Raw genomic sequence first — 27,757 nt, 5'->3', positions numbered from 1 at the left:
ACTAAACAGAAATGTATTCAAATTATTTAGATGGGAAAATGAAAAAGAAAATTATTCATACCTATAAATTTCAGGGAGTAGCAAAAAATAAGGTAACACATGAAAATGGCATGAAATTAATTCTGTAACCTTAAAAACACATCCCAAATTGTACAATTTCTTTCAGAAGAGTTGGGTTGCCTATGTGTTAAGATTTTGATTCACAGGATCTTTCCTAATAAAAATACGTATATCTCTTTTCCACACTACAATGTTCAACCTGGGAACATCCTGAAGAAGCAGTCCCATGAATACAAATCATAATGGCCCCAGTTCAGAGAAAGCTAGACTGCAATTCTGTACCAACTTATCTGGGAGCAAGTCTCACTGAACTTAGTGGGACTTACTTCTGCATAGACATGTAGAGTTGCGCTGTTAGTTACACTTGCCACACTGAAATCAACAGGGCTCAAATTATTTGCAGTGTTTCCCACTGACCAGCTTTCTCTATGTTGGGTTTGATGTGTAAACTAGGCTATCTATAGCCCTTTCAATTCATTGGAAACTTCCCCTGTGCAAGGCTTACTGAAGGGAAAGAGAGATATACATGAGCACACAGGTTTTAGAAATACTAATGAAGAATCAGTTCCTGATGGATTTTCCCATCCCAATCGTTTTAAATGGAACTAGTTTTCCTTGTTTCGGCTAACTAGAAATGAAATTGGTAATGCACAGAAACATTTCCTATGGTGATGCTTTTGATGTAATCAATTCATCCTTGTTTTTAAACATGCAAGGTTTTAAAAAATCATACTCAGAGATAAATTTAACTTCCCCCCCTTACTGATTAAAATGATATATAATTATGGAAAATTAATGCTGAACAAAAGAAAAATGCATTTAAAACTAAGGGCATATCCAGCAAAATTAAGTAATTCTTAATCCCATCAATTTCTATGGGAAAATTTAAGCGTATGTTTAACTCATCCAATGAAATTAATGGAACTTGAATGTGCTTAACTTTGGTTGGATAACGTCCTATTTTTACAGCAATTATGGGGTAATGTTTAGCTTCAGTGAAATAATTTTTAAAAAAAAAAATCACTGACAAACCTAAAATACTGAAATTATCTTGAAAAAACAGCTTTCCATGATATTGCCATGTGCTACCATAGCTTAGTCCAAATCAGAGTTTCTAAAGGGAAATCAAATAATTTTGAATGATTTAATTTACATTTTACCCTTTGTCTAAATATTAACATGAACATATCGATATCTATTTTCCAAGTCTGTTCTGAAAGGCCATTTTAAAAACTTTTAAAAATGGTTAAAAATTAACAAAAAAGCAAAACAATATCTACAATCTTTGAAACTGTTTAGGAGAGGAGGCTTTCAAAAATATGTTGTATAACTGTGTTACGTCACACATTCTCTTCAGCCCACAGTTAACTTTATGGTTTTTAATCAGGATACTGGGAAATCATTTTAAGCATACATCTAAATTCTGTATACCAGCACTTTTTATCCACAACATTTTTAATTAAAAAAAGAAGAAACAAAACAGGCTATTTGAAGAAGACAAAACATATCCCATCAAGTCTCAACTTTTACTTATGGTTGAAAACACATGAAATGTGCTTCGAATGCATAAAAATCACAGTGGATTAGCAGCAAAGGAGATGGGGAGTTTTAGGAAAACCTTTATCATTCACATTGTGATTATTTTGCACACTGAATAAAAGACAGCAATTTCACTCTTCTAAAAAAACCTTGAGATAATTATTTTAAAAAGAAAACCCCAGACCACCCCATTAAACAAATAAAAATGCATTACCCTTCTTTACGCACAAAAATGAAATTATGGCAGCAAAAAACTGGTAGAAATTAAAGTTTGTAAACGGTATTTCAATCTCTCTCCTTTAATTTTTTGTTGTTGTTCCCAAAGTGCAAGATGCAAGGTTTCCATTTAGCCTTCAGTAGTGCTTTTCTTGTAAATAATCCTTCATTTTGTTTGGCAAAGGCAGTTTCTGGATTAGATCTATTCTGGTATACTGGCGTATAACAAAGCGACACAGATACTGCAAGGAGCGCACCTGCATAAAGCGAGATACTGGATTGGTCAGTCTGACTGGGTAAGTTGTAGATCCAGGTAATCGAGACCTTGAATAGCAAAATGCTCCATTTTCAGAGTCCCTGATCGAGTGTTCAATTAGATCAACTATAGATGTATGTCCCTCCACATCTGGCTGTTCATAAAAGCTAAATCTACCATTTGAATGCTCAATTCTAGTATGAAGAGTTTTACCATGGGAACGGAAACTCAGACTTAAAAGATAGCGGTCATCAGAGCTGTCTCGTACAAGAAATGAACCATCAGGAACATTGGCCAGTTTTCCTTCCGCTTCCCATCGCGTAATTGGGCCCCAGTACCATCCTTGTTTTGCAAGTTTTTTCAATTCTTCTGTGAGACTTGTCACAACCATAGGGCCACTGTTTTGTACAGAATCATAAACTCTTCCAACTCCAGGCGCAGAGTTAGGATCAAAGTTCAAATGGCAGCGCATACTTTCAGCCACATGGACATCTGTGCCATTCAGGCCATTAAAGTTCCTTTGGATTTGATTATTCTGTATTGGAGGTAGTAATGGAGAGAGTGGAGGAACATCACTATGATTAACTCTTGGACTTTGCAACATGACTCCCGTGGTACCAATTAATAAACCACTTACTGCCTGGTCCACAAAGATATCTGGAGCAACTACAACATCTTGACTAACTGGAATTTCTTCTTCATGAAATGCACTACCACCCATTTGAGAAGAAACAGTTGAAACCTCCATGGGTGAGGAACTATCCAAACAGTAACTACGTGATCCTTCCAAAGGATACATTCCCTCATCTAAAGGCACAGTATACTGAATGTAGTCCTGAGGCATAAGTCCAATAACTACAGGCACATGTTCATCAATATGGAGATGCAAATCTCCATTCTGAGATTCTGTACTTTTTAATGCATTGTTTTGTTCCTGGAACACATTGTCCGACTGTAAGTCGTGGAAATCTTTGCGAACACCATTCAGTGCAGGGCTTGGATTTGAGGAGTGGACCAAGGCCTTTACTTTCACTTCCATTTTTATACATGTTTCTTCTGAGTTTGTTGGACGAAGGGGCCATGGAGTTGGACTATAATGGTGATTTCGGAGGGATGTAGATCTAAGAGGCCTTTGAGCTCTCACATCTTTGAAGGTTATTGGAGCAGAAGAAGAAGAAAAGGTGTCATCATCAGCAGAGCTCACAGATGGTGTACTACCTTTGCCACCTTTCTGCTTTTGTTTTGCTGAAAGTCTCCTTTTTAACGTACCCATTAAGCTTTCACTCTTTGATCTGTTTTTGCCACCTTTCTCATCTTCACTGTTGATGTCACAGGTAGCTAAATCTTTACCATAACAGCTACCAAACAAGGAATCATCTTTTCCAAAATCATTCAGTGATGGCTGTCCGACCACAACGAAGTCACTTTCGTCTTTGCTTTTATTTAAATTAAAAGACTTACGAATGGTCTTGAGACTAATTTTCTTCATTATGAAAGTACAGCAGGTCTGGCGGATTAACTCTGCTAGAGGTCTGCCCTTAAAACATAGAACGCAGGAGCTTCTTCATTGATGTGCCATATCCAGTCTCATTTAACTTCCAAGACCCATTTCCTGAATACAAACAAACAAATAATAAATAAATTTCACAAAAGATACATTCTTTACAGTAGAGCAATATATAAGACATGTATGTTTAAAAGAAAAGCAAAAAATGTAAAAATCAACATAATTAAATCATATATACACACACACACACACACACAGTATATATATGTGTGTGTGTGTGTTCCATAGTGTACATAATAGACCAGTCAACCAGGCATGTAGTGTAATGGAGGGACGGAGGAGAATTGTTCTTGCCAACTCTGCTCCCACCACTTAAAGTAAAACCACAGTGATGAGCTGAATTTCTTATCTAAGGACCCACAGTCCTTCTCTGCATGAAAGAGTAGGGTGCTGGTGCTGTGAGGGCTTTAAAAGAGGATACGGTTTTATAGTTTGCACTGAGCACTAAATTGAGGCCAAGTCTTTTGTAGTAAAGAAAAAAAAGGGGGGGGGGAGGAAAAAAAATCTTTCTAACTGGGAGAACACTACATAATTACAGAGACTGAAACTGGAAAAAAAATTGCACTAACAAATCTTCCTTTATGTGGTTACACAAGGGAGTACAGGCTCTGTGTCAGCTCCTTAACTCAATGAACAGGAAAAATGACAATGAGAGAACAAACAATGTTTTGAGTCACTAAAGGTACAATCCTAAGCAAGTTTTAAAAGTCCTATGACGCCCAGCATTCCCCAGCCAGCAGTGCCAGCTGGGGAATGCTGGAAGTTATAGAACTTTTTTTCTGTCAAAACATGCACAGGATTCTGCCATAAGGCTGCAATCCTATGCCAACTTACCTGGTTGGAAGTAACCCCCATTGAATTCAGTGGGACTTATTTTTGAGCAAATATGTATAGGATTGTGCTCTAAGTGAATCTCATGCTTTTATAGTATACATCTGCATGTCACCTAGCTGCTACAAACTATTATTCTTGTATACATTCTAAAAAAGAACAAAAAAGTTATAAAGAACTTCACAAAAGATAAAGAAAAACCAAGGAAAGCTTGATATTAAAAATGCGCTTCTATTAATTTTTTTCCAAAGATTTCTCTAACTCTAGTTTGACTATTTGTGTTTTCAAAGTTGCTCAGGTAGCAATTTTTAAAAGATAGGGTACACATTTACACACACAACAAACTCCAAAATGAGATACCATACATGCAGCCAAAGCTTTAATTCAAGTAAATGTGATGTAACAGCTCAAAGCTTCCAGACTCCAAAGTTCCCTTTAATATCCTTCCCCTTTATACAGAATGAGTAGAAAAGACTGGATGCTTGGCAAGCTTCAGCAAATTTGCTTGCCATGGAGTATAGTGCTGCTCTCTTGGCACATATGAGATTGTTAGTTTTCCTCCCAACTTTGAAGCTGCAGAGGTGGGTGGTATTGTCCAAACAATTGTGCAGCAATCTCCACCAATCCCCAGCTGGGGAGGAAGGCTTGGGATTGTTTGGTAGCCGTGTGACAAAGGCGCCCCAAGCCATGCAGGGCCAAACCAGCACCCTCTCCCTTTCCCCCCTGCTGGCCTTTCCTACTTTGGGCCAGGAAAGGTGGACAGGGAAAAGCATTGGATTCTGCTGCCTGACGCAGGCCAAGTGCGGCCCACATCTTGTGGTGCACACGGGATTTTCACTCCTTTGTGAGGAATTGTGCAGGGTTTTGATGATGCATCAGGTGTCTCCCAACTAGGAGAGGCTGTGTATGAAGTTTGGTCCCGATCTTGCAAACTTCCAGTGCTTTCGACCCACATCCCCCTTCTCCAGGTGATGCTGGAAGTGCTAAATCAAGCCCCTGTACTTCACCGTACACCGCTCCCCTCTCATTGGGATATTGTGGAAGGTTAAAGCAGGCTGTTGCTATGTTGTCAATGGGTGAAACAGCACCACTGTTAGGGTGGGAAGACTGTGGCGGGACAGAGGGAATTACTCAGATTATGTACAGTAGGTTAATAAGCTACACACAGTAACGTATTAGTTTGCATGTGTGTACTACTTCAAAAATAAGCTACTGTGAGTAACTTATTAAGCCACCGTGGCTTAAAATGACATCCGAACCTGCCCAATATGTGCTATTGTACTTGCAGGCTTTTTACCAGTGTGTGATAAAGGAACTAACACATGGGTGGGCATCATGCAATATGACTGACAGCACATGCAACAGCCATGTAACTCTACCTGTGCCTCTGATGCTGGTAACTGAGTACAATCATGTTGTGTGAGCTGACCATAGACTCCGCTTTAGAGTCTACAGAAAAGCCCAAAATAAAGTCTGTACGAACAGCATCTATCTTCACTTTTATCATCAATCAAGGCCAGAGAAAACTAAAAACCCACATTGTGCACACTAGTTTTCATCAGAGGTTTATATAACAAACTGTGGTACTGAAATGTCCAGCAACTGGGAAAAACTGTAAGAGAAATTGTACAAACAAGTAAGCTAGTAATACTTGACTATATAGATTTGTGCATGCAGAGTCAGATAATTTGCACAATTTGCCTGCATGTGGAAAGGGAGCATGTAGCCAAATTTCACCATGCAGTAATGGCTGACAAGACCTACCCTGTTACTAGGAGAAGGGAATGCAACTTTAGAACTGCTATAACAAGCAAATCTAAATAGCAACATTCTGGGTGGGTGTCTAGGTAACTATTTTTCATGACTTGGATCTTCTAGTATTTATGGCCTAAGACTTACTGAAACACATGTCACTGTAATTAAATACCTGTCACTCAATAGTATGATGAAATGTCTTTAGCTAAAATAATTGAATTAATGCAGCCACATAAGATACTCATTTTCTGAACTTGTGTCAAGTGTTCTTACTAACTGCTTCATTAAGACTAAGCATTAATATTCCAGAGCATTACTGAGAGAATTCTGTATGATGAACAGACAGCAGCCTAGATTGTTCCTGATATATTTTTGTCCAGAAGATCTTAATTATATCCTTGGAACAAGCTTTCTCATGCAGCTTTGGCTTACAACGTTCAGATTTCCAGCATGTCTAGAACTCTGAGAACCATCTTTGATGGGTTTCAGATTAACACATTTATTACTTAGATGTCCATATGGCAGCTCCTAAAAAACTGCTCTGGAGAATGCCCAATAAACAGCTGAAAAGAGTGCATGTCTGATTTTTCATAAAAGTAAAATTTGAAAATTCCAAAATATGTTATTCAAAACAAATATACTTTACAAAAGAAAATTTTGAATCTGTGCATTTCATTTTCAGTTACAATTTCTGGTAAAATTATTTTTGTTCAAACAACAAGACTAAACCGTAGCCCAGGAACCAGAATACATTTGTTGATCTTTAAGACTTTGTTGTTTTGCTACAACCGACTAACAAAGCTACCCCTCTGCTATTTTTTATCTTAATAAATGCACACAGCACTGTGGTTAACTTAGGCTTTGAAATACTAGCTCTTCAGAATAGCAAGACATTCTTATGTAGTTCCAATACAGCTTAAAAAATAATAATAATTGAAACTGATCAAACATGACACAAGGGGAGAAGTGGCTTTTGCTGATTATCAAAATGTCCACAATTAAGAGCAGAGAGAGAGAGGGGAGTAAATAAAAGAGTATACTCAAGAAAACCCACAGGGTAAACCCAGTTACTTCAGGTAGATTTTATCCTCTCCCAATGATTTTGCAACCTGCAGCCTGTTACTTTTCACCCACTAGAACTTAATTGGACTAGGGATGTATGGATTTTGTAAAATACATTCCGTCGTGGATTGTCAGGTGCCTTTTGTTCTGTCTTCCACTCACTGACAGAATCAGATTTTCCCCCCTAGTTCCCGAAATTGTGCAAATTCACATTTGCAAAAGGGCGCAAATCCTCCCCAGCAAATGTGCATTTTCAAGTTTAGCCTATGGCAGAAATGCATATTTTTGACCAGTGGTTTTTTAAATTTTATGTATTTTTCTATGACTAAATTTGCATAAAATTCCAGAAAGTAAAAAAATGGTCCGCAAGTCCGCAGAATCCGTGCAACTTGGAAAAAGCTGGATCATAGAAATCCAAACTCATTTGATCCCATTGCGGATTTCTCCAACATACCTAACTTGGACCTAATGAGGATCAAGACCATAACATAGGCTCTTTTACAGAAAGTGAAACTACAAACATTGAGTTGTAAATAAAATGTCTACCACAAGTATTTAGCACTGTATCAAACTAAGCAGTTTTCCAACACTTGTAGGTCAATTAGAAGCACTTCAAAAGTGTGTAAAGGTCACTGAATTATCCCATCAGAATATCTTCCTCCTACACCTTATCTATAAGCTTATAAATGCTGAGATCTACCATAGTGCTTTCAGATATTAGTTTGTCTGGCCAGCCAATTTATTTAATGGAAAAGATTCAAAAAATATTACCAAATGTATTACTACAGCATTTACAGCGTGATCCACAAACCACTTAACATGCAGTACTTGCATGCACACAGCTTTTCATACTTAATGGCTCTAAAAAGAGTCATGACAAAGTACTCTGGATTAGGTCCTTGAAAATATAAGCAAGTATCTATCTGCAGAATAACCTTGTGTATGCTGTAAAGTACCAAAGTGCCTGCTCAAAGATAAACAATGTCACTTAATCAATTACAGCTGATCTAAAGCCACTGATTTCAATGAGAAGACTCTCTTATTTTCATCAGATTTGGCTCTGGCCTTGCAGTGATCAGCCCCTGACTTACTGTTTAACCTTGAGATTAATATTAAGGTCCCACTGACCTTCCATAGTAAACAGCTAAACATATGCCTAGAAAATTATGTGTTTATATTCAAATTAAAACAACCATCTAGTGGTTAAGAAATATTATGACTTGATTTCCTACAATGAAATTCATCAGTACTTTCCTGCTTAACTTAAATGCAAAAATTTTTGACGAATGCATCAATTGCAAAATTTAAGGAAAGTTTGAGGTGCAGCCCCAAACATTATGCTTTAGATCATAATTCCACATCATCAAAAGGAAGTATGATCACAGAGAATAACCCCGTTTGGATGTAACACTACACCATAGTTTACCATTGTATGCTAAGCAGCATTCCAAGCAGCAACAGAGGTTGGACTCGCATCTGCCTCCCTCCTCTTTGGTACAGTTGAAAGGAGATTGGAAGCATCTATTTTGTATTCTAATTAAGCTGAGTTTCTCACTACATCTGAACCTCTTTCCAGATGTTTAATTATTGCATTCTCCAACATAACCTGCTTGACTATTAAGATCTTCCTCGGAGGCCCTTCACCAGGTCTCCCCATCCGCCTTTTAGGTTGCTGCACCGCAGTTCTGGGATGCTTTCTTCATGGAAGTTTAATCTGGTGTGAAGTCTTTTCAGTACTAAAGATTGTTTTATTTGCCAAGGCTTTTTAGATCTTATCTATTATTCTTTTTGCTTTCAATACTGAATATCCTGCTTAGGATTGGCACACTGGTCAACTGACTAGTCATTTATTGTCAACTGACCAGCTATTGTTTGATCACAGCCAGTTAGTTATTTTCAAACATTCCATGATGCTTGAAGAATTGGCCTACTGCTCATTCTTGATCCATTTGAATGCAGAACGTTAGGTACTTTCCATAAGTGTAAATGGTTCACTAAACAGTCTACTTTTAGGCATTTAACCTAGAATACCAAGGTCAGTCTAGAATTACAAAACAGAAATAAAGCAAAACAATAGCTATTTTAAAAACCTTTTTAAAAGGCAATTGTGCTAAGTAGGTAGAAGGCCAATTCTTTGAGCATCAAAGCTTGCTAGAATACTTGACAATATCTGTTGTGGTCAAATAAGTCAACAGACAATACTTTGGTCTTCATAAGTTTTTTCGATAATCAACCACTCACACACCCCTTTCACATGCAATAGGAGGTAACTGAATGCTTTCATTTTTCAACTGTGGATAGAAGCCACAATTTGATCATGGTTTGTTTTAACTAACCATACTTGGAACGAATTAGTTTCCCGAGTTCAGATTTAATGGTCAACTGGGGTTAGTTCAACTGTAAAAGATTTCAGTCTCCTTCTCTCACATGGAGAGGAGGAAATGCATGAGTCTGAAGCTCGCCCAGGCTCATCTTCATAACAACAAACCATGGTTTGTCATTACATTTGAACCAGGCCTCTGTGTATGATGATAACCTCAACATAATTTTAAAGACTCAGTTCAGACATCATGCCAAAATATGATTTAATGTCAGGGATGAACAGTTTTTAGGGTTGCAGGATCTCCTACCTGGAGACTGGTGCAAAAGACACACACTTAGAATTGAAGAATTTTAAGACTGGGAAATTGTTTTTCACTTCTAGAACTGAATAGGATTCATAATCCATGTACACAAACATCCACTCTTACCTACCAAAAACTTTATTTCAGCAGTATAACACTGTGTGTGTGTGTGTGTGTGTGTGTATATATAAGGTGGGAGTGTCATTTTGTTGCTGTTAGTTAAACAGTTGGGAGTCAGTAATCCTTGCTGATCAATTGCAAATCACCCAGAAATCTACCTGCTCTTCACCCCTGATTTATACTAACCTTAAGAACCCACACAATGGTTTGAATGATATATAGGGATCATTAAGTCCTATTAAGATACTTTTCATGGCTTGTCGGCGTTTCTTTGAACTCAGAGAAAAACAAGATTGGATTTCCCTAATACTATTTCCAAATAAAGATACAATTTATACCCTAAAGACTCTTATTCCTCTTACTCTTATTTAGATGTCTATATTTTTGCCACTGTATATGGATTTATATCCCAAAATAAAACAGACTGACTAAAGTGACTTGGGCTGAAGGGACCTAGGTTCAAATTTTACTCAGTCATGAAGCTCACTTGATGGCGATCACAATATCTCGTCCAAATCTACTTTATAGGGTTCTTCTAATGATAAAATGGGCTAGAGTATTGTGCCTTGAGCTCCTTGGAGGAAAAGTGAAATACAAATTTAATAAAACAATGAGAAGTTAATGGGTAGAAAAGAAATAACGAGAGACCATAAAATAATAGAAAAATGCAATCCTTTGCCATCTCACATTTTAAAGAGATTTGAAAACTTCCCATTCTTGCTTCAAACATCTCAGGGCCCAACTTAATGTATTTATTTTATTTATTTATTACATTTCTATACTCCCCATTAGCTGAAGCTCTCTGGGCGCTTTACAAGACAACACTTAAAAATAAATACAGTAACTGGAAATGTACTGGAAGCCAGTGCAGATCATAAAGCTTTGGCATAACACGATCATATTGGCCAGTCCCCATTAACAATCTTGCTGCCCTATTTTTTTTACCAACTAAAGGTTCCAGACATTTTCAAAGGCAGACCCACATATAATGCACTGCAGCAATCCACATGAGAGGTTAGTAAGAGTAGTGGATAACTGTAGCTAGGCTTTCTCTGTCCAGATAGGATCACAGCTGGTGTATCAGCCTAGGCTGATATATACTACGGTGACATACTGACACATACTTACAAATCAAACAGAAACATCTAGATTCAAGAGGAAAACCTGCCTATCAACACATGCTCTTTCAGCACAACCAGCAACTCTTAGCACCTTTTATAAAACCTGCTGGAAGATTCACTTTTGCGAATAGGCATGAAAGTGACAGGAAGACCACAAAAATTTATCATGTATGAAAACATTTTGCATCATTAAATAGTAAAACAGCTCGTACACAAAATGACAGCCAAATACAAAATAACTTATTCTTGTGCTAGAATGAAGGTTCTAGGAACTAAGCTTACAGACCCTGTTAAGATGCTAGTGTTAGCCCAGGTTTAAAAAAAAAAAAAAAAACAGGCCCCAAAGGCCCACCATTTTCCTGCCCCAAATCCTTTGCAAGTTGCTTTTGCCTCCCAGGGAGGTTGTGTGTTTGACCTTGGGTATAAAGTATACTTCAGTTCTCAGTATAGAATCTATACAGGTAACATACGGTCAATTATATCAGTAAAGAACTACACTAGAAATATCTAATTATAGAAATCTCCTGTTGTCCTCTTTTCAACTAAATATCCTTTGGCATATTGACAGCGTTTAAGAGCTAAAAGTCAAAACAAAGCAAATCTTACCAAATGATATAAAGTCACGTTCAGCCAGCTTGACAAAAATATTTAAAGATCACTTATGTAAATAGACTGCTTGTCAAAAGGTGCATCTCCATTTTGAAGATTATAGGTTGGGTCCAGACTTGCCCCTTCCACAAACGTAAAAGCTTCTGCGATTCACAGAGGAAACTGGGATTGGCGGAGGCTTCCTCCAACTCTCTGAAAGTGCATGGGAGGTGGCACTGGGGATTGCAAGGGGAAGAGGGAATCAAAGAAAATTAGAGAAAGGGGAATCTGAGAGAAAAGTGGCTTTAAAGGGAGATTGGACAAATTAATGCAGGATAAGGCTATCAATGGCTATTAGTCAAGATGGCTATATTTTGACTCAGTTCTCACAATCACCACTGGCCACTATGGCTTGTTTAACATTTAATGTTCAAGCCGCGGGCTGCTGCTTGTTGTATCATCCAAACCCGAGGACCGTGAATTATGTAAGGGTTAAAAAACCCTTGAGACGTGAGACAGAGGGTGCTGCTGATCTATGTCCTGCTTGTGGGCTTCCCATGGGCATCTGGTTGGCCACCGTGTGAACAAAACCCTGGACTAGTAGGCCTTTGGTCTGATCCAGCATGGCTCTTCTTATATAGTTATGAAAACTCCTGGTATTCTGTTGGCGCACAAATACGGAACAAATATACTGAAATTTTCATGATTTCACATCCAAATCAGGTCTGTTAAAGGACATGGTCAGCTGCCATATCTCAGGAAAAAAGTGTGTATGTATGAGTGCTATTGAATTTACTACCTAGCAACAAAGCCTGTTATTTGTGTTTTTAATTACAGGTTCCTACAAAGTTCTATGAAGGAGTTTCAAATTACTATTCTGACATTATGAGGTTGTGGACTGCTGTGCATGTAATAAGTAAACAATGACACATCTGTTTTGCAATTGCTAGATAGTTCCCATAAACTGCATATATTGGTTGAGAAATAATTTTCAAGGATATATTTGAAAAATCATCTTAGGGTGGGACATGCTGGGCATGCTAAGGGCACTTGCTGCCCTTAGGGTGCAATCTTAACCATGTTCAGACAGAAAAAAAGTCCTACAACTCCCAGCATTCCCCAATCAGCAATGCTGGCTGGAGAATGCTGGGAGTTGTAGGACTTTTTTCTGTCTAAACATGCACAGGATTGTGCCTTTAATGCGCAAACATTTACCTAGTCCTACCACAGGAATTTAGAAAACATTGCTATTTCAATGGCATCCACATAATAAACACAAAGCACAAGTAACTCAACTATAACAATCCAGGATGGGAGCTACAGTTTAGGAAATTGTAGTAATTCAGCAAGTGAAGTCTTTCTTAGCTTACAGTGATGGAGAAAACACAGCAAATGAATTATTCCCATTCATGCAGGTTTTAAAGACACTTTTTTTCTAGGGAAGAAAAGTTGAAATGTCTATGATAAGTGACTTCAAGCATTTCTACAAGTTACCTCAAATTTGCAAAGGTCATATTGTTATCATCTTCTTCCTAAGATCTGCAATTAAACTTGAAGCATAAAGGCCTCTGTTCCTTAAGTGTTACAACATGAAGATATCCTCATTATGTATTTTAAGAACCGTTAAAAGTGATACATATATCATAAGTGATACTTAACAATCAGCAACGTATGTCACCTTAGTATTTACAATCACACTACATCTCATACAAAGTGAAATCACATCTTAAAAAAAAAAAAGTCTGAGAACACCAATGTTGTTGTGCTACAAGGTGCCACTAATTTGCAAATATTTTAAAATACTCATGAACTGTTCGGAAGAGAAATATCCACAAGTGTGCTTTGTTAAGCAATTATATCAAGTTATACTCCGAGTTTAATACAATGTGGTTCAGATGACAATATGTCAAAATCAAAAACCATATACAGGATACTGGTATATGAAACTGGGAAATAGATTCCACATATATATCGAAATAATAGTGCTAATTGACCTGTGTAGACATGCATCTGTTTTCAAAGGATGCAATAGGTACTTTGCAGTAAAGGAGTTATTACCCCTGTTGAAATAATTTGACATTACTAATTGTTAAATGTTGTTACAGTGCAATCCTCAGCAGTAAATCTCACTGAGATCAACTGGACTTACTCCCAGGTAAGTATTATGGGACTGCAGCCTTACTTGACTATTTGATGTTATTTCCTGGTACATGGTCAGTTTCACTCATGAAAATGTCGTTGAAAAACCATTTTGGTAGCTGGCAATGTGAAACCTATTGTCAGAACTAAGGAAATACCTATAATGCTGTAACTATTATAACATAATTGTAGTATTCATATGGGTCAATCTGTTGAAAGGGGTTGAGGAGGCAGGTGACTCTTTGCTTTTAAAATACTAAATGGGATTATTTCAATCCCAAGAGAGCTAATTTAGCTTTTGTATGAAGGAATAATTACAAAAGTATGAACAAGTTTTCTCTAGTAATGTCTCTCCAGACATCATGAAGAACACTATGGGGGAAGTGAGTGCCTCTTTCTGGGGGAAAAGATAGGACAAGAATAAAGGACACCATCCTCTAGACTGAGCTAACTGTTCCAAGGACATATCCCAGGAAATATAGCTGTTCTGGATACCCCAAAAGAGCTTCCAAAATGGGATTCATGGTTTCTCCTCAAAAACCCTAGGATTCAATCATTAACTATTCTTACTTCCTAAAGGAGGGATGGGAAATGTATGGCCCTCCAAATGTTCTTGGACTGCAACTCCCATAATCCCTTGCTATTAGCTATGCTGGTTACGGATGGGAGTTGCAGTCCAACAACATCTGGAGGGCCACATGTTCCTCCTCTTGTCCAAAAGTGTTGGAAGTACCCATGTATAACTTATAATACAAAATTTAAAGATATCACAGCATAATATCATACCCCATTGAAAACAAAACAGTGACTTACAGAATTCAGTTCTTGATCAGAAATTACTTGCCTTTTAACATTGCAGATAATGAATTTGACTACATAAAACTCTTAACAAAATCTGTAGGAACAATTTGCTTCCAATGCATTAACTATTATGTTGCTTTCTACCTACTGGCTAAAAATTACTAGAACTTATTTTCTAAGGGCATTCTGCCACCTCAATTCCACTCACAAGGTTGATTTCTAGAGCAACAGAACCATGCATCCTCATTATATTGTCTCTCTTTCTCTTTGTCCTATACATAGCTACCTACACTATAAGTCTCTTCTGTACAGCTTTTGGCACACTGCTGTTATCTAAGATGTTTAAAATAGTTAGCAGCAATCAATTTGAGAAATGGCTCTGTTTGCTCTGGAAAAACCTTGAAGGCAACTGAACCAATCTTCATGACATGACAAAGTATAATCAATGAGTTGTCCTCACTTCCGTATAAATGTGTTGTGTAGGAACACAAAAGTGTTTATTTCTCCTAAATAACACATATTAGGGAGCAAGCCCCACTGAATTCAGTGAAACTTATTTCTGAGTAAACATGCTTAATCTGCCAATCCTATAAATACTTGCAGATGTAAACAGATGGAATTAGTAAATTTATGCTCACAGAAGCTGTACAAGAGGCTTAGTCCTAAAAAGAGTTAACCCAACAACTGTCTGGGGCACTGCTCTAAACCTAAATATTCACTTTATCTAAGCAACTTGCATGACAAGTTTGGTATTGCTGCAAATACAAAGTTCTGCAAAAGTAATTTTTCCAGGGTGAACCTCTTACTACTCTTACAGAGCAGTCCTATGGTCCCGCACAGGGACGATAGGATAATGCAGATTTCCCCTCCTGAAGCAATACACACTGCTATGACTTTGGGAGAGGACATCTGAATGAGGATTTTTTTTCTCATCACCCCTCCCACCCATCACAGTAAGCTCTGCTGCAGCTTCTCTTCCAATATTGCTGTTGCGATCTCAGAAGAGTGTCACGGAGGGTAGGTAGGGGGCATGCTGAAGGACAGGGGGAGCAGACAATGAAGAGGCCATGGGTCCATAGGTTCCACAAGCCTCTCCATTCCCAGCCATGCCCCCAGATCAGCCAGTAAGCTGGATGGGCTCAAAGGCAAATGGCTGTCAGAAGAAACATGAGGCATTTTTGCTCCATTGTGCCTCTTGCCCTGCCTGGCACAGCATGGGATAGACAGAAGGCTCCAATCTCAGAGTGCTCGGTCTATAAAGTGGCAAGCCCTTAGGATTGCTCTCTGAAACTCACTGAGTTGTGTAATGTGGACAGAGTGGACGACTGACTTTGAGAGCTGTGCAAACAAAACCTCACAATTATTTTTTTGTCTTTTTCTTTAAAGGAAAAAAATAAAACGCAAGTGATGCGAATGCAATGTCAGCACTATTACATGAATAGTTAATCACCCCTCCAAAAGAGAACAAAGGTTTCAATGTCATATTTTTATATTTTGCAGTCTTCAACTAGCAGATATTAGAGAAAGAAATTCCATTTTGATTTAGTAATGTACGAATGAGGTTTTGCTACCATAAATGCTTACAAAGATCTGTAAGACTGACAATGCAGCTGAGACAATTGGCTGTGGAACAGAATTTTTTGGCCATAATTGCAATCTAATGCAAGTCCAAAAAATTTGCCTGCATCTGTGTGCATACTCAGTCAATTTCACTGGGATGCCATACAACTGGATCCTATACCAAAATCAATTTACAGTGTCAAGCTTTGTCTCTTCAACCATCTGAAACATACTTACTCACTATACAGGCCCCATCTGAATACTTAATGCCTACATAACCTTGAGGCTAGACAAATGTATGTGAAACTGCCCTAGGAGGCAGGAAAAACCACCTTCTGATGGAGATGAGTCACTGAGAGGCTAGTATACTAGCCTTGTGTTTAACAACTTGCCTGGCAGCCATAGGCAACAAGGAATTCCATGCATATGAGGGAGTCGGCTGGTGGAGGATGGATCTCCCTGTCCTTCCTTCACCAGCTGCAACCTCAGCTCCATCCTTCCTCCACCAATCTGTTTGGTAGAAAGCTAGTAGCCTGCATTAATGTGGGATTTTCTTTTTAAGGCTGCCCTAGCGGTCCTGATTTTGTACTCATTTCCTATAATTTTCTGACCATTATATAGAAATAACCATAAACAGACTGATTTCCAAGGTTGCTATCCTAAACACAATTAAAAGGCAGGAAGCTCCACTGAACACAAATCATCGCTGCATATTTTAAACCATTGAAAGATTTATAAGCCATCTTTTTGAAAGAATCCTTGCAAAGTCGCATACAGCAAAACCATAAAATAATAATAATAAAACAACAACAACAACAACAACAAAACAACAACAAGATCAAAACTAACAATTAAAACCAGATAGAACCATTTAGGGCACAATCCTATGGCTGCTAGTCAGTGGCTAGACGGCCACAGGTTTCTGGGAACTGACCTCGGAGCCCATACCCCAAGGTCGGTTCCTGGAGAACCAACCCCCCACCCCCTCATGCGCTGCCCTGTAGGCAGCACTTGTAAGAGCAGCATGGAGCAGCGAAAACATGGCATTCCTGGGGGCGGGGCAAGGCAGAAAGCTCAGAAATGCTGGTGTCATCTGGCCACTGCTTCCCACACCCCTGTGGCTAGATAGCTGAAATCAGCTGTCTAGCTGCAAAAGCAGGGAGGGGGAGTGAGGAGGAGATCCACTCCTCACCATTCCTCCTGCCCTGGACTGGATAGGTGGTCACTCCCGGGGTTGGAGGTGACCGTCAATCCACATAGGGTTGCTCCCTTAGGGCTTTAAAGGCCAATGCCAGTACTTTAAATTGGGCCCACAAATGCTCTGGCAACCAGTGGAATGGGTACAATATAGGTGTCACATGATCCAACGATCTGGTACCCACCAGCACATGAGGAGCTGCAATTGGATCTGTTGAAGTTTCTGAATCATCTGTAAAGGTAGCGCCTCATAAAGCACATTAGAGTAATCCAGGCTTTATATCACTAGAGCATGGATAACTGAAGCGAAGTCCATCCTCTCCAGATAGGGTTGCAGTTGGTGCACCAGCCCAGGCTGGTAAAAAAAAAGCATTCTTGGTCACCACCACCACCTGAGCATCTCCACTTCGCACAAAGTACAGAACTTCCCAACTGTGTACTTGATCTCTCATGGGTCCAGATAGGTATATATATGTGGGAGAAGTATAACATTATGATTATGAATACAAAAGGTGGCTAAAGTGTGCTAAGAAGCAAGTACACCAAATTTATAGTGCAATTCTATATCTGTCTACTCAGAAGTAACCCCCACTGAGTTCAACTGGATTTACTCCCAGGTAAGTATGTCTAGGATTGCAATCTTAGTGATGCTGTGAATGTACTCTAATATACACACAGCTTTATCCCATGTATGTTGATCTGGAGATGTCTCCCCGAGTTCACTGATGAATATTTCCAAGTAAATATACTTAGGATTGCATCTGTAGGCAGTCTAAGGAATACATGGGTGGGGATTACGAAGGAATATTGTTGTTTTTTACAAATAGAGTGGCTGGACTTTCCAGCCAATAGTATGTACACTGCAGAGCTTTATTGTGGCTTGATGTCCACTACATCCTACAGAGCTGAAGAAGACCAAGTTTCCATGTTAATTCCAAATAACCAGCAAATTATGTAGCTATAGGTCTATTATCAACAATAACTAATTTCACATTTCAACGTGGTCTTCCATTTTCTATGCATCAGACCCAACTTCCTCTTACCAACTTCCTCTTATTGCCTGCTTTCAGTTTTTTTATTTCTCTTGCTCTGTCATATCCCTTCCCACACAGCCTAGTCTAGACCCCCAAACTGGCTGTTGTGCAAGCCCCCATCAGCAGCCCCCATCACTTTAGATTTCTCATCTGTGTCTTACACAATAGGCATGGTTTTCTCCATCCCAGCTTTTTCCCTATCATTAAAAAAAAAACCTTAAAAAAATGTCAGATGAAAAGTGCCACCAAATTCCAGCTCTTTACTTACAAGTGCCATGCACTATAATTCTAAACAGTGGAAACAGCCTTACTCCCCATTTTATGCATATGAACATGTTACCAATATTAATGGCATTCTATAAACATACACATATTTTATGAAGGAAATATTAAGTCCCTCCATGCATTTTACAACAATAATGCATATGTATAATTTCCTAAGGGTGCAATCCTATTGGGATAGGCGGCCACCTCCAAACCTGGAGGCGACTGCCTATCCAATGCAGGGCAGGAGCAGCGCAGAGGGGATCTTCCCCTCTGCTCTTCAGCTGCCCTGTATTCGCAGCTAGACAGCCAATTTTGACTATCTAGCCGCAGGAGTCGGAGGGGGGGGGGGGATGCCGGATGACGCATAGGAAGCGTCGGAAAGGCACATCCGCCCACCCCACCAAACGCCCCATTTTCGCTGCTCTGCACTCCTCTTACAAGCGCGGAGCTGATCTGTGCTGCCTACAAGGCAGTGTGGGTGGGCATGGAGGTTGGTCCTCAGGGAACTAACCTTGGAGTGTGGGCTCTGAGGTCGGTTCCGAGGAACCAACCTATCCTATGGCCAACTATCTATTGACTAGCGGCCATAGGATTGAGCCCTAAGTCTTTAACCCATTAGATTAACAGGAACATCAATACACATTCTTGGAGTTCAAATTCTCTGTTATTTCAAGCCCTACAGTTTCTACTGACTGTAGAATCAAAGCAGCCAAAAGATTACTACAGCGTACTTTCATTTTTATTCTATAAAGCTGACGCAAAAGGCCAGTTTGCTCATATATATCATTGCTATATATTATATATATATATATATGAATGATATATATCATATATACCTGATAACTGCAGCATCGTGGTGACTAATGCGCCATCACAGATCAAGCACTGCATGTAGAACTTTCATATCACCTTTCATATTAATACAATGGGATTAGTTCATACATTCAGTTGTGCGTGATCAACTATTAAACAGTAAAATAATGAGGCATCAAGTAATGTAAAAAAACCAGCCCTCTGTTATAGGACTCATTAATGGGTCCCCAATGTTTTTGGGGTCAGTAGGCACAAATGGAATTTTGAGTGTCATGGGTGCTCTCACAAAATGACTGCCATGGAGGAGGGCTTGCCCATTCATAAAACTGTTGCCACAGTGGAAAAAGCCAGTCACAAAACACTAATTTCCCAGAAGGCAAACTGGTGAGACTAAGCAGAGATGAGCTACAAACCCCAAAACTATTCTTCTCTCTTCTGAACCCAAATAAAGATGGCACTAGAGGGCAGCACTTAACTTTGCAGCATACCAGCTTCCCAGTTAAAAGAAAAGTATTTTTAATGTTATAAAGACTTATGAATAAAATACAAATCAGGAAGGGCAGAGAACCTGGCAGGTGTCAAGACAAGGTGTCTGTGTGTGGCACATTGGTACCCATGGGTACCACATTGAAAACCCAAGCAACCTTTTCACAGGATAGAGTAAGAGATGTTTTGGCAAACCTCTCCCCATAATACACCTTACAGTGCAATCCTACGCATGTGTACTAAGAAGTAAGTCCCACTGCATTCGATGGGGCTTTGCCCTAGGAAACTGTGTACAGGACTGCAGCCTTAGGTGCTCACTGTAACACACAAGCAAAGGACACTTTAATGCCTTCCCTTGAAAAGTAACAGGAGCTCTATCAAAACCTCTTTTGCTGTTCACAAGAGAAAGAAAGGTAATGGGGCTTTTTTTCCTGTGTCACAGCTTACACAAGAACAAGTCAATAGATGGATCTAATGTTGCTGAGCTGGCCCTCCTGCACTTGGTCAATTCAAAATTATGCCTGCTGTTAAATTTAACCCTGACCAGGATTCTACAGCCTTAAAACAGCCTGCATCTTTTATCACCCAAATTGTTACCCATTAAATACTTTCACTAGAATGTTCCTCTTACTACTTGAAATACAACATGCCCAACATCATAGTGGTTACCTGCTGGAAGATCAGAGGCATACATTTTGTGAATGACATCACTGCCTTATTCAACATGATTAATGAATATTTCATTCCAGGAACTCAATGAGACTTATTTTGATAACTTCATATCTTCTGTTAAAAAGAGGCACATGTAACTTGTCACCTGAAGTCACTTACATGACATCAGCTGCATTTTCCTTTAGGGTATCTTTATTGCTTGATGCTACTGTAAATGTAATGCATTATGTACTTCACTTGGAGTGCTTGGTGAACAACAAATCAAATTTGTCTTCTAATGCTGCCTCTTATGTGTATTTCTAGGCACACAATTTCAAGTGCCATATAATGATGATTATTTCACTTAAATGCTTTGATAAAGTTTTATGGTCACTGTTTAGTTCTTTATACTGCCATTAAGTTGAAAAAGTAAACCCCATTGGAGTATTTTACAGAAAAGGCATATGTCTATGTATACACACACACACACATATCCACTATGTTAAATGGCACTTACGCCCAGATGTATGCGCACAGAGTTGTGCTATTAATAACACACATATACATATTACAGACAAAGCTGCGATCCTATGCACACATACTGAGAAGTCCCACTGAAACTAGTAGGACCTTTTTCTACCTAAACACGCATATGATCAGACTCCAGCTTTTAAATACTGTACACTGGATCTTGAGCTCAACAGGGGAGAGAGAATTCATACGTCTAAAATCCCTGATGTACCAACAGGCAGTCTCATGTCAAACTTGTCTAGGATTTAATTAAAACATGGGGTAGTATCCAAAGCTGGCAGTTTGCCAGCACTCATTAGAATGTACTAGCTGATACAACTGCTAGCACACCAGGAAGCTAACACTACCTAGAGCAACTCTAGCTGAAGTTAGAGTTTCCAGAACTAGTGGTCAGCGGGTCCCCCTTTTGCGAGCTCTGCTGACCAGAAATGCTGCTTTTGTCTAGTTTCCAGCTACTCTAGGAAGTGTTAGCTCCCCACTGTGCTAGCAGTCATTCTTGCAAATGCAAGGACAGCTTTGGATACTGCTCATATACTAAACATGAAATCAAATGCCTCTATTTATCTGAATATATAAAAATATAAAATTGTAGCCTTTCCAAAAAAGATAACTAATTAGTATATCCCAGTACCTTTTCGCCTTATGTTCAGTTTATCAATATGTCAGCTGCTTTCAATCTCTACATTTGAAGTTGGGGGAAGTCAATAAATTTAGCAAGTTAATGAAGTGCAATATAAAATAAGCAAGTTTGGGGGCTGGGTAATTATGAAAGTTGACGATATAAAGAACAGAAAGTAACTGATATAGCATACTGGATCATGATGCAGTGAAGTACAGAAAAGAGTATTACTTTTTACTATATATAGGAAGTGCAAACACAGAAGAGGGAAATTAATTCTAAAGGAGGGGAGAATACATTGCTTGTACAAGAATGGAGTAGAGTACAAGATGACAATAGAAATATATAGGGAAGTAAGCCCAAGTATATTTAGGGTGCAATCCTATGCATGTTTAGACAGAGAAAAGCTTTGCTGGCTGGGGAATGCTGGGAGTTATAGGCCTTTTCTCTGTCTAAAGATGCATAGGATTGCGCCCTTAAGCACCTTTAAAGATAATTATTCAACTGTGCAATAAATGCAAAGTTGTTACTTAGTTTTTGCAGCAAATCAACATTGCAATATTTTGTTGATGGAAAAAATGTGATTCCCGCTCAACTCTTTCATTGCTTTCTAGAGTGACATTTGTACTGTGCTTATGCAACATCATAGGCACTCATGACATCACTGGTGGCAAGTGACAAACTCCCTCCATGTCACTTTGAGACGTTTTAAGGTTTCTTTCTTTTAATGAGATTAAGCTCTCACGATTCTGCCACAGCAGCAGGAGCACCTCATACAGCATTTTGAGAATGGCAGGGGGTGGGAATCTGGTGAACACCAACTAATACAATTTCTTCCTTGCAGAAAATTCTTCTATCATTTATTTATTTTTGACTAACATTTAGTTTTAGGCTGTGCACCCGTTCTTTCTAGCACAATGTTACATACCTCTTTTAAAACACAAGAAGAAGAAGGCAAAGAGGCAGCCCATCTTGCACAAAGGTACTCTCTCACCCCTACTGTTCCCACCATGGGAACAGGATGGGATATTGCTCTACTAGCACTGATCTGGGAGAATGCAGCTATAGCATCAAGAATACAATCTGTTTTCAGTTTTTTTAAGATGTCTGAAAAAGAGCTCTCTGTAGACTGTTTATCTGCTAAGGGCATCAACACTCAGAATAAGCAGCATCTATGTCAGGAGGCCAGTATCCAGGGAATCAGATTGTCAGTATCCCTAAACGAAACTCCTTCAAAGGCCATATTGAAAGCACAGAATCTTAAACAGATGTCCTCCACCCTACTGATAAATTGGGCCATTGTGCTCAGGAAGGAGAGGTAGGGTGAAGAATCTTGTTTAAGACCCATAACTGATTACTCCGTTACTGAGAATGGATTTTGTTGTTGCTGTTTGGCAAATTACATACTTCGCAGAAGGTCTTAGCATCCATTTTTACATTTAAAGCCATTTTTTAATATTCAGTACAAAAATATTCTCTATTAGCTGTGCTATTTTTGAAAGTCTGTGAGTACAGTGCATTTACTTGGATACAATGCCCTTAGAATTAGAACAAGAGGAATCATGGTACTACTTTAGAAAATGAAATAAGTATTAATGGTACAAGAAAGCATGCAAAAAATGTTACTTTTTTTTTTAAAAAAACATGTTTTACATCATTTGTCACATTTTTCCCTATTTTGATCAATGGTCCTTCCCTCCACTATCAGAATGTTGTCAATCTATGAACCTTGATACATAACATATATTATGGATGGTTGTAGGATACTAGGATGGAAAGTAAAGCAAACAGTGTGAAAAAGAGGTTTAGTAAAAGTTTAAATACAAAGATGGTTTAAAAAATATTAGATCACCTTCTGCCTGAACAGTTTTGTACAACTGGAAAACTTGCATACTACTATAAACACTGAAGCTTGTCCAATGGATATATATATATTTTGAACCGTCTACTCTTTGGGACCAGCCTGACAGCCACTGTCTACTCAGATGTAAGTCAGAGACACTTTTCAAGATGGAGGGGAATGAGAGAATGATGTGCTCTGTTAATGAGTGTTTACATCCGAAAAATCATTAAACTCATGTTGGTTGTGAAAGTATGAGGCCTACCTCAAGACAGTATCAATTGTCTAGACTTTTCATTGTTTGTAACGTGGGAAAGAAGAAAAGAGGCTAGTATGGGGCTATAGCTTCGATGTGTCAGAGTTCTTTGGATCTCCTCATCGTCAGTTTCAACATTTCCCCTCTCCTCCCAGCATGTTATTTCTCCTTCCTGCTGAGAGTCTAAAAACTACATAGAAGCAGCTAAAACATGGCATTTTAGCCTTGTTCTTGAATATCTGAAACTGGAAAGGGTGGCGAAAGGGGAAGGGGGGGGGTTAAACACAAACAAACACTGGGTGGAAGGAGGGCGTAACGCTGTGGGGAAGTTTTATGAGCCAGACTCTCCCCGATGCCCCTGAACTGTAAAGGATAACCGATCCAGATACAGCACCTGGTCCTTTAGGATCTGGGACGAATGGGGTGGCCCTTGAGCAGACATCTCGCCATTCCTGGCTGGGGTCATTTGTTAGCGAGGCGGAGGCTGTCTGAGGCACCACCCGCTACGCTGAGGCGGGGATGAAACTGCGGGCAGAGCCCCCTGGCTGAGCCATCACGCTGTCCGCCCCGTCCCATTGCAGGCCGTAGCGCAGCCCCGTCTCCCTTTCCCTCCCTCCACAGGCCCCGCCGGCCGTGCAAATGCAAGCCCCAGATGAAACAAAAGAAGGCAGAGAGAGAGGGAGGGAGAGCGCGCGAGGCTGACCACCGGAGGGCGAACCCGGGCAGAGCCAGGCCAGGCAGGCAGATTCCCTCACTGGAGGCCGCAGCTTCCCCTGCTCCAGGCCTGTTCCCCCAAGATCCACGGAGGCCCGGCTCCTCTCTCTGCGTCACGCACGCACGCTGCCTTGGGAGGAAAGGCTCCGAGGAAGGGCCTAGGGCAGGCGACGTGCATCGGACTCACCGGGAGCTGCTGCCGATGGGGATGGCGGCGGCGGCGGTGCTGCGGGGAGTCCAGGCCGGCCGGGCTAGAGCGCCGGCTCCGCCTCCGCCAGGATCCCTTCTCGTCGTCGGCCACCGCCTCCTCCTCCGCCGCCGCCGCCGCTTCCTCCTCCTCCTCCCTGCTCCTGGCGTTGCAGTTTCCTCCGCCTCCTTCTTCTTCACCCCCCGTCTTCGCAGGGGCGCGAGGGGGGCAGCGAGGCCGCTACCGCCGCCAGCCCGCATGCACGAAAGCTTCGCGCACGCCTGCAGCAGCCCGGCCGACGGGACGGAGCCCAAGTCGGCGCTTGCTCTCGCTCGGCCTCTTCTTCAGCCTATTCGCGGGCCGGCTGGCTGACACCCCCTCCCCACACCCATGCACGGGGAAGCCCCTCGTCGCCTCTCCCGCTCCCCCTCTCTTTCCCCGCTCCTGCTCCCCGCAGACATTCGCCCCCTTCTCCGCCCCCTTTTGTTTCTCGCCTCCCCCCCCCCCCTTGGTGGGGAGCCGGGGTCACTTTAGTCAGCACATTTCAGCGCGGCCGGCGTACATTCATCCGCCCAACTCTGAGCCGGGCGAAGAAGATGCAGGCTCTCCGGTGCACGCTCACTGGCTCCTTATCATCCCCCCTTGGGGCTGGAGAGGGGACGCGCGCACGCACCTTGCGATAATCTAGAGCTGCCATCCGTCCCCATGCATGTCCGGCCTCCCGAGTGTCGGTGGGACTTGCTGCCAGCTGCCTTGGAAGTAAGCATACTCAGTTCTTCGGAGTCAGGGCGCAATCCTATGCGTGTCCAGACAGAAAAAAAAAAGTCCTACAACTCCCAGCATTCCCCAGCCAGCAGTGCTGGCTGGGGAATGCTGGGAGTTGTAGGACTTTTTTTTTTCTCTGTCTGGACACGCATAGGATTGCGCCCCAAGAAACTGTTCTCTCGGGTCGTCGCATGGTAAGGCGGAGAGGGTACAGTGGCGAGGGCAGGGCCACGGGGAACAAAGTTTACGTCCGCGTTGTGGCGAGTGCAAACTCGCTACAGGTTGCCAGCTTCGGCAGCACAGCTTACCAGAAACCGGAGAAGAGTAGAGATGGGTGCGGAAGCGTTTGGGTAGGAAAGATGGGGCAAGCGGGCGCCCGGGATAAGTTTGGTGTGGTCAGGGGATTTGGATGCTGGGGAGTGGTTAAGTCTAGAGGATATTGCGGGGGCCGTAGGAGGTTCTTTAGCGAGGGAGGGGAGAAGCAAAACGACAAGCGTGGGGAAGGAGGGGAGGGGAGGGGATGTGACTTGCCAGGGGAGGTTTGGGGGACACAAAGGCCCGGTCCACCACACGCAGCATGGTAGCATAGGTGCTAGCATAGACTGCAGCTCTCCATATTGTAGTTGGGGGATCACAGTTGTGAAAGTTGCCCTGTGAAAGGCATGTCATTTGTTTTAGTAGGAGTTAAAAAAAAAACCCCAAAAAACACACCTACGCAAATAGAAAACCGGCATAGCAGGCAAAGGGCTAGGCCAGAACTGTTCTTCGTGATGTACTAGGTTTCTGTTTGCAGGAAGGTGTTCATGTATGGAACATTCAAAAGTGGCCCTCCTTACTCCAAAATGGCCCAGTCTATAGACTTTTCAGTGTGGCTATTGCTGCTGATGGCATTTGAGGGTGTATGGAATATAGCTGTGTGATACACCCCTTTTTTATGGTTTGTTGGCCTTCTGAGGAGGGATCCTTGTACTTTTTCCCTTTGGAAAGCTATCACTGTTTTGGGGAGAGGGTACATGCATGCACTCTCATCGTTTTTTTGAAGGCAAAAGGGTTTTTGGCAGGGGGGTGGCGGCGGGGTGGACACCTGCTGCTGTCCCCCTACCCATATGATGAATGACTTGAGACAGTGGGTCTCTGGGAGAGAATGCTTCATTGTGATAGGTGGCTGACTTTAACGTTCAAGAAAAATGTTGAATGATGCTCTATTTTGTGGGAATATGTATGGGCTAGATTTACATGGATGTTCTGAAGTGGCTTTTTAAAAAAAATTAAACATTAAACAAATTAAATTAAAAATATTTGTGTGTGATGAGAATAAATAGGAGGGGGGAGCCAGAATTTTGTTTTTAAAACAGGAGGCTTTGCCAGGGATTTCTCAAAAAGGAGGGGGGGGAGTCCCCACACACATTTCTCTTTCCGCCTCATTCAATTTCCACCCAAGCCTTTACATAGCTGAGGTAAAGGCCAGCTCAAGAAAGAGTGAATTGTGGTGGAACATAACCTGAACTAGAATACTAGTTGAAATCTGATTCCTTCTGTCTCTGTCCCCATTGATATATAATAATAAAAGAGGATGGGCAGTATCCAATGCTGCTGTGCCTCCACTGAGTATCTTCCACCAGCAGGACCCACTGCCAACACAACAGAAAGCTGACACTTCCTAGAGCAACCCCAGAAACTAACTGAAGCATTCACTTCTGGAATGGGACAGGTCAGCAGAGCTTCCTTCTGCTAGCTTGAATGACCTTTTTTGTTCCAGAAACTAACATTTTGGCTTGTTTCTGGCTGCTCTTGAAAGCACTAGCTTCTCTTTGTGCCGCCAGTGGGTCCCATTGGCATACAAGCAGCATTAGATAGTGCCCAGTGTTCATCTGTCTATCTGTTAGCACCATAGTGCCAAGACTGTGAAACCTAGACATCTGAAACTTGGCATGCATGCTAAGGGGACACAAGGAATGAGCACCTTGGAGTAATTTTTTTTTTAAAAACAACTCATTAATTTTAATTAATTGGAGGGAGCAATCCTATGGCTGCTGGTCAGTGGCTAGACGGCCATAGGATATGTGGTATTCAGGGAACCGACCTCGGAGCCCGCACTCTGAGGACGGTTCCCGGAGAACCGACCTTCCCCCCCCCTTCCACGCTGCCTCGCAGGCAG

At 40.9% G+C, this 27,757-nt stretch overlaps 1 protein-coding gene across 2 annotated transcripts; it reads right to left on the bottom strand.

Moving 5' to 3' along the window:
* SOCS6 (suppressor of cytokine signaling 6) lies at positions 1–25,648 on the bottom strand. Of its 2 annotated transcripts, none has more exons than XM_084849970.1 (2): positions 25,508–25,648; positions 1–3,683 (listed from the first exon to the last, which is right to left on the bottom strand). In XM_084849970.1, the coding sequence occupies exon 2, from the start codon at positions 3,558–3,560 to the stop codon at positions 1,953–1,955; it is 1,608 nt and encodes a 535-aa protein (XP_084706096.1). In that variant the 5' UTR covers positions 3,561–3,683; positions 25,508–25,648; the 3' UTR covers positions 1–1,952. The 2 variants fall into 2 exon arrangements, with proteins under 2 accessions (XP_084706096.1, XP_084706095.1); XM_084849969.1 differs by lacking the exon at positions 25,508–25,648 and adding an exon at positions 24,835–24,999.
* Positions 25,649–27,757: the final 2,109 nt, after the last annotated feature.

Source organism: Heloderma suspectum, chromosome 4 (genome assembly GCF_057233095.1).
Source record: "Heloderma suspectum isolate Gila_16-S chromosome 4, 16-S_ref, whole genome shotgun sequence".
In the NCBI taxonomy this organism is placed as follows: domain Eukaryota; kingdom Metazoa; phylum Chordata; class Lepidosauria; order Squamata; family Helodermatidae; genus Heloderma; species Heloderma suspectum.
Note: the sequence above shows the minus strand (reverse complement) of the source record. Positions and strands in the feature narration are given on the sequence as shown.

Bases quoted from the DNA above. Each gene is read 5' to 3' on its own strand.
- SOCS6 (XM_084849970.1), bottom strand. From the start codon at position 3,560: ATGAAGAAAATTAGTCTCAAGACCATTCGTAAGTCTTTTAATTTAAAT.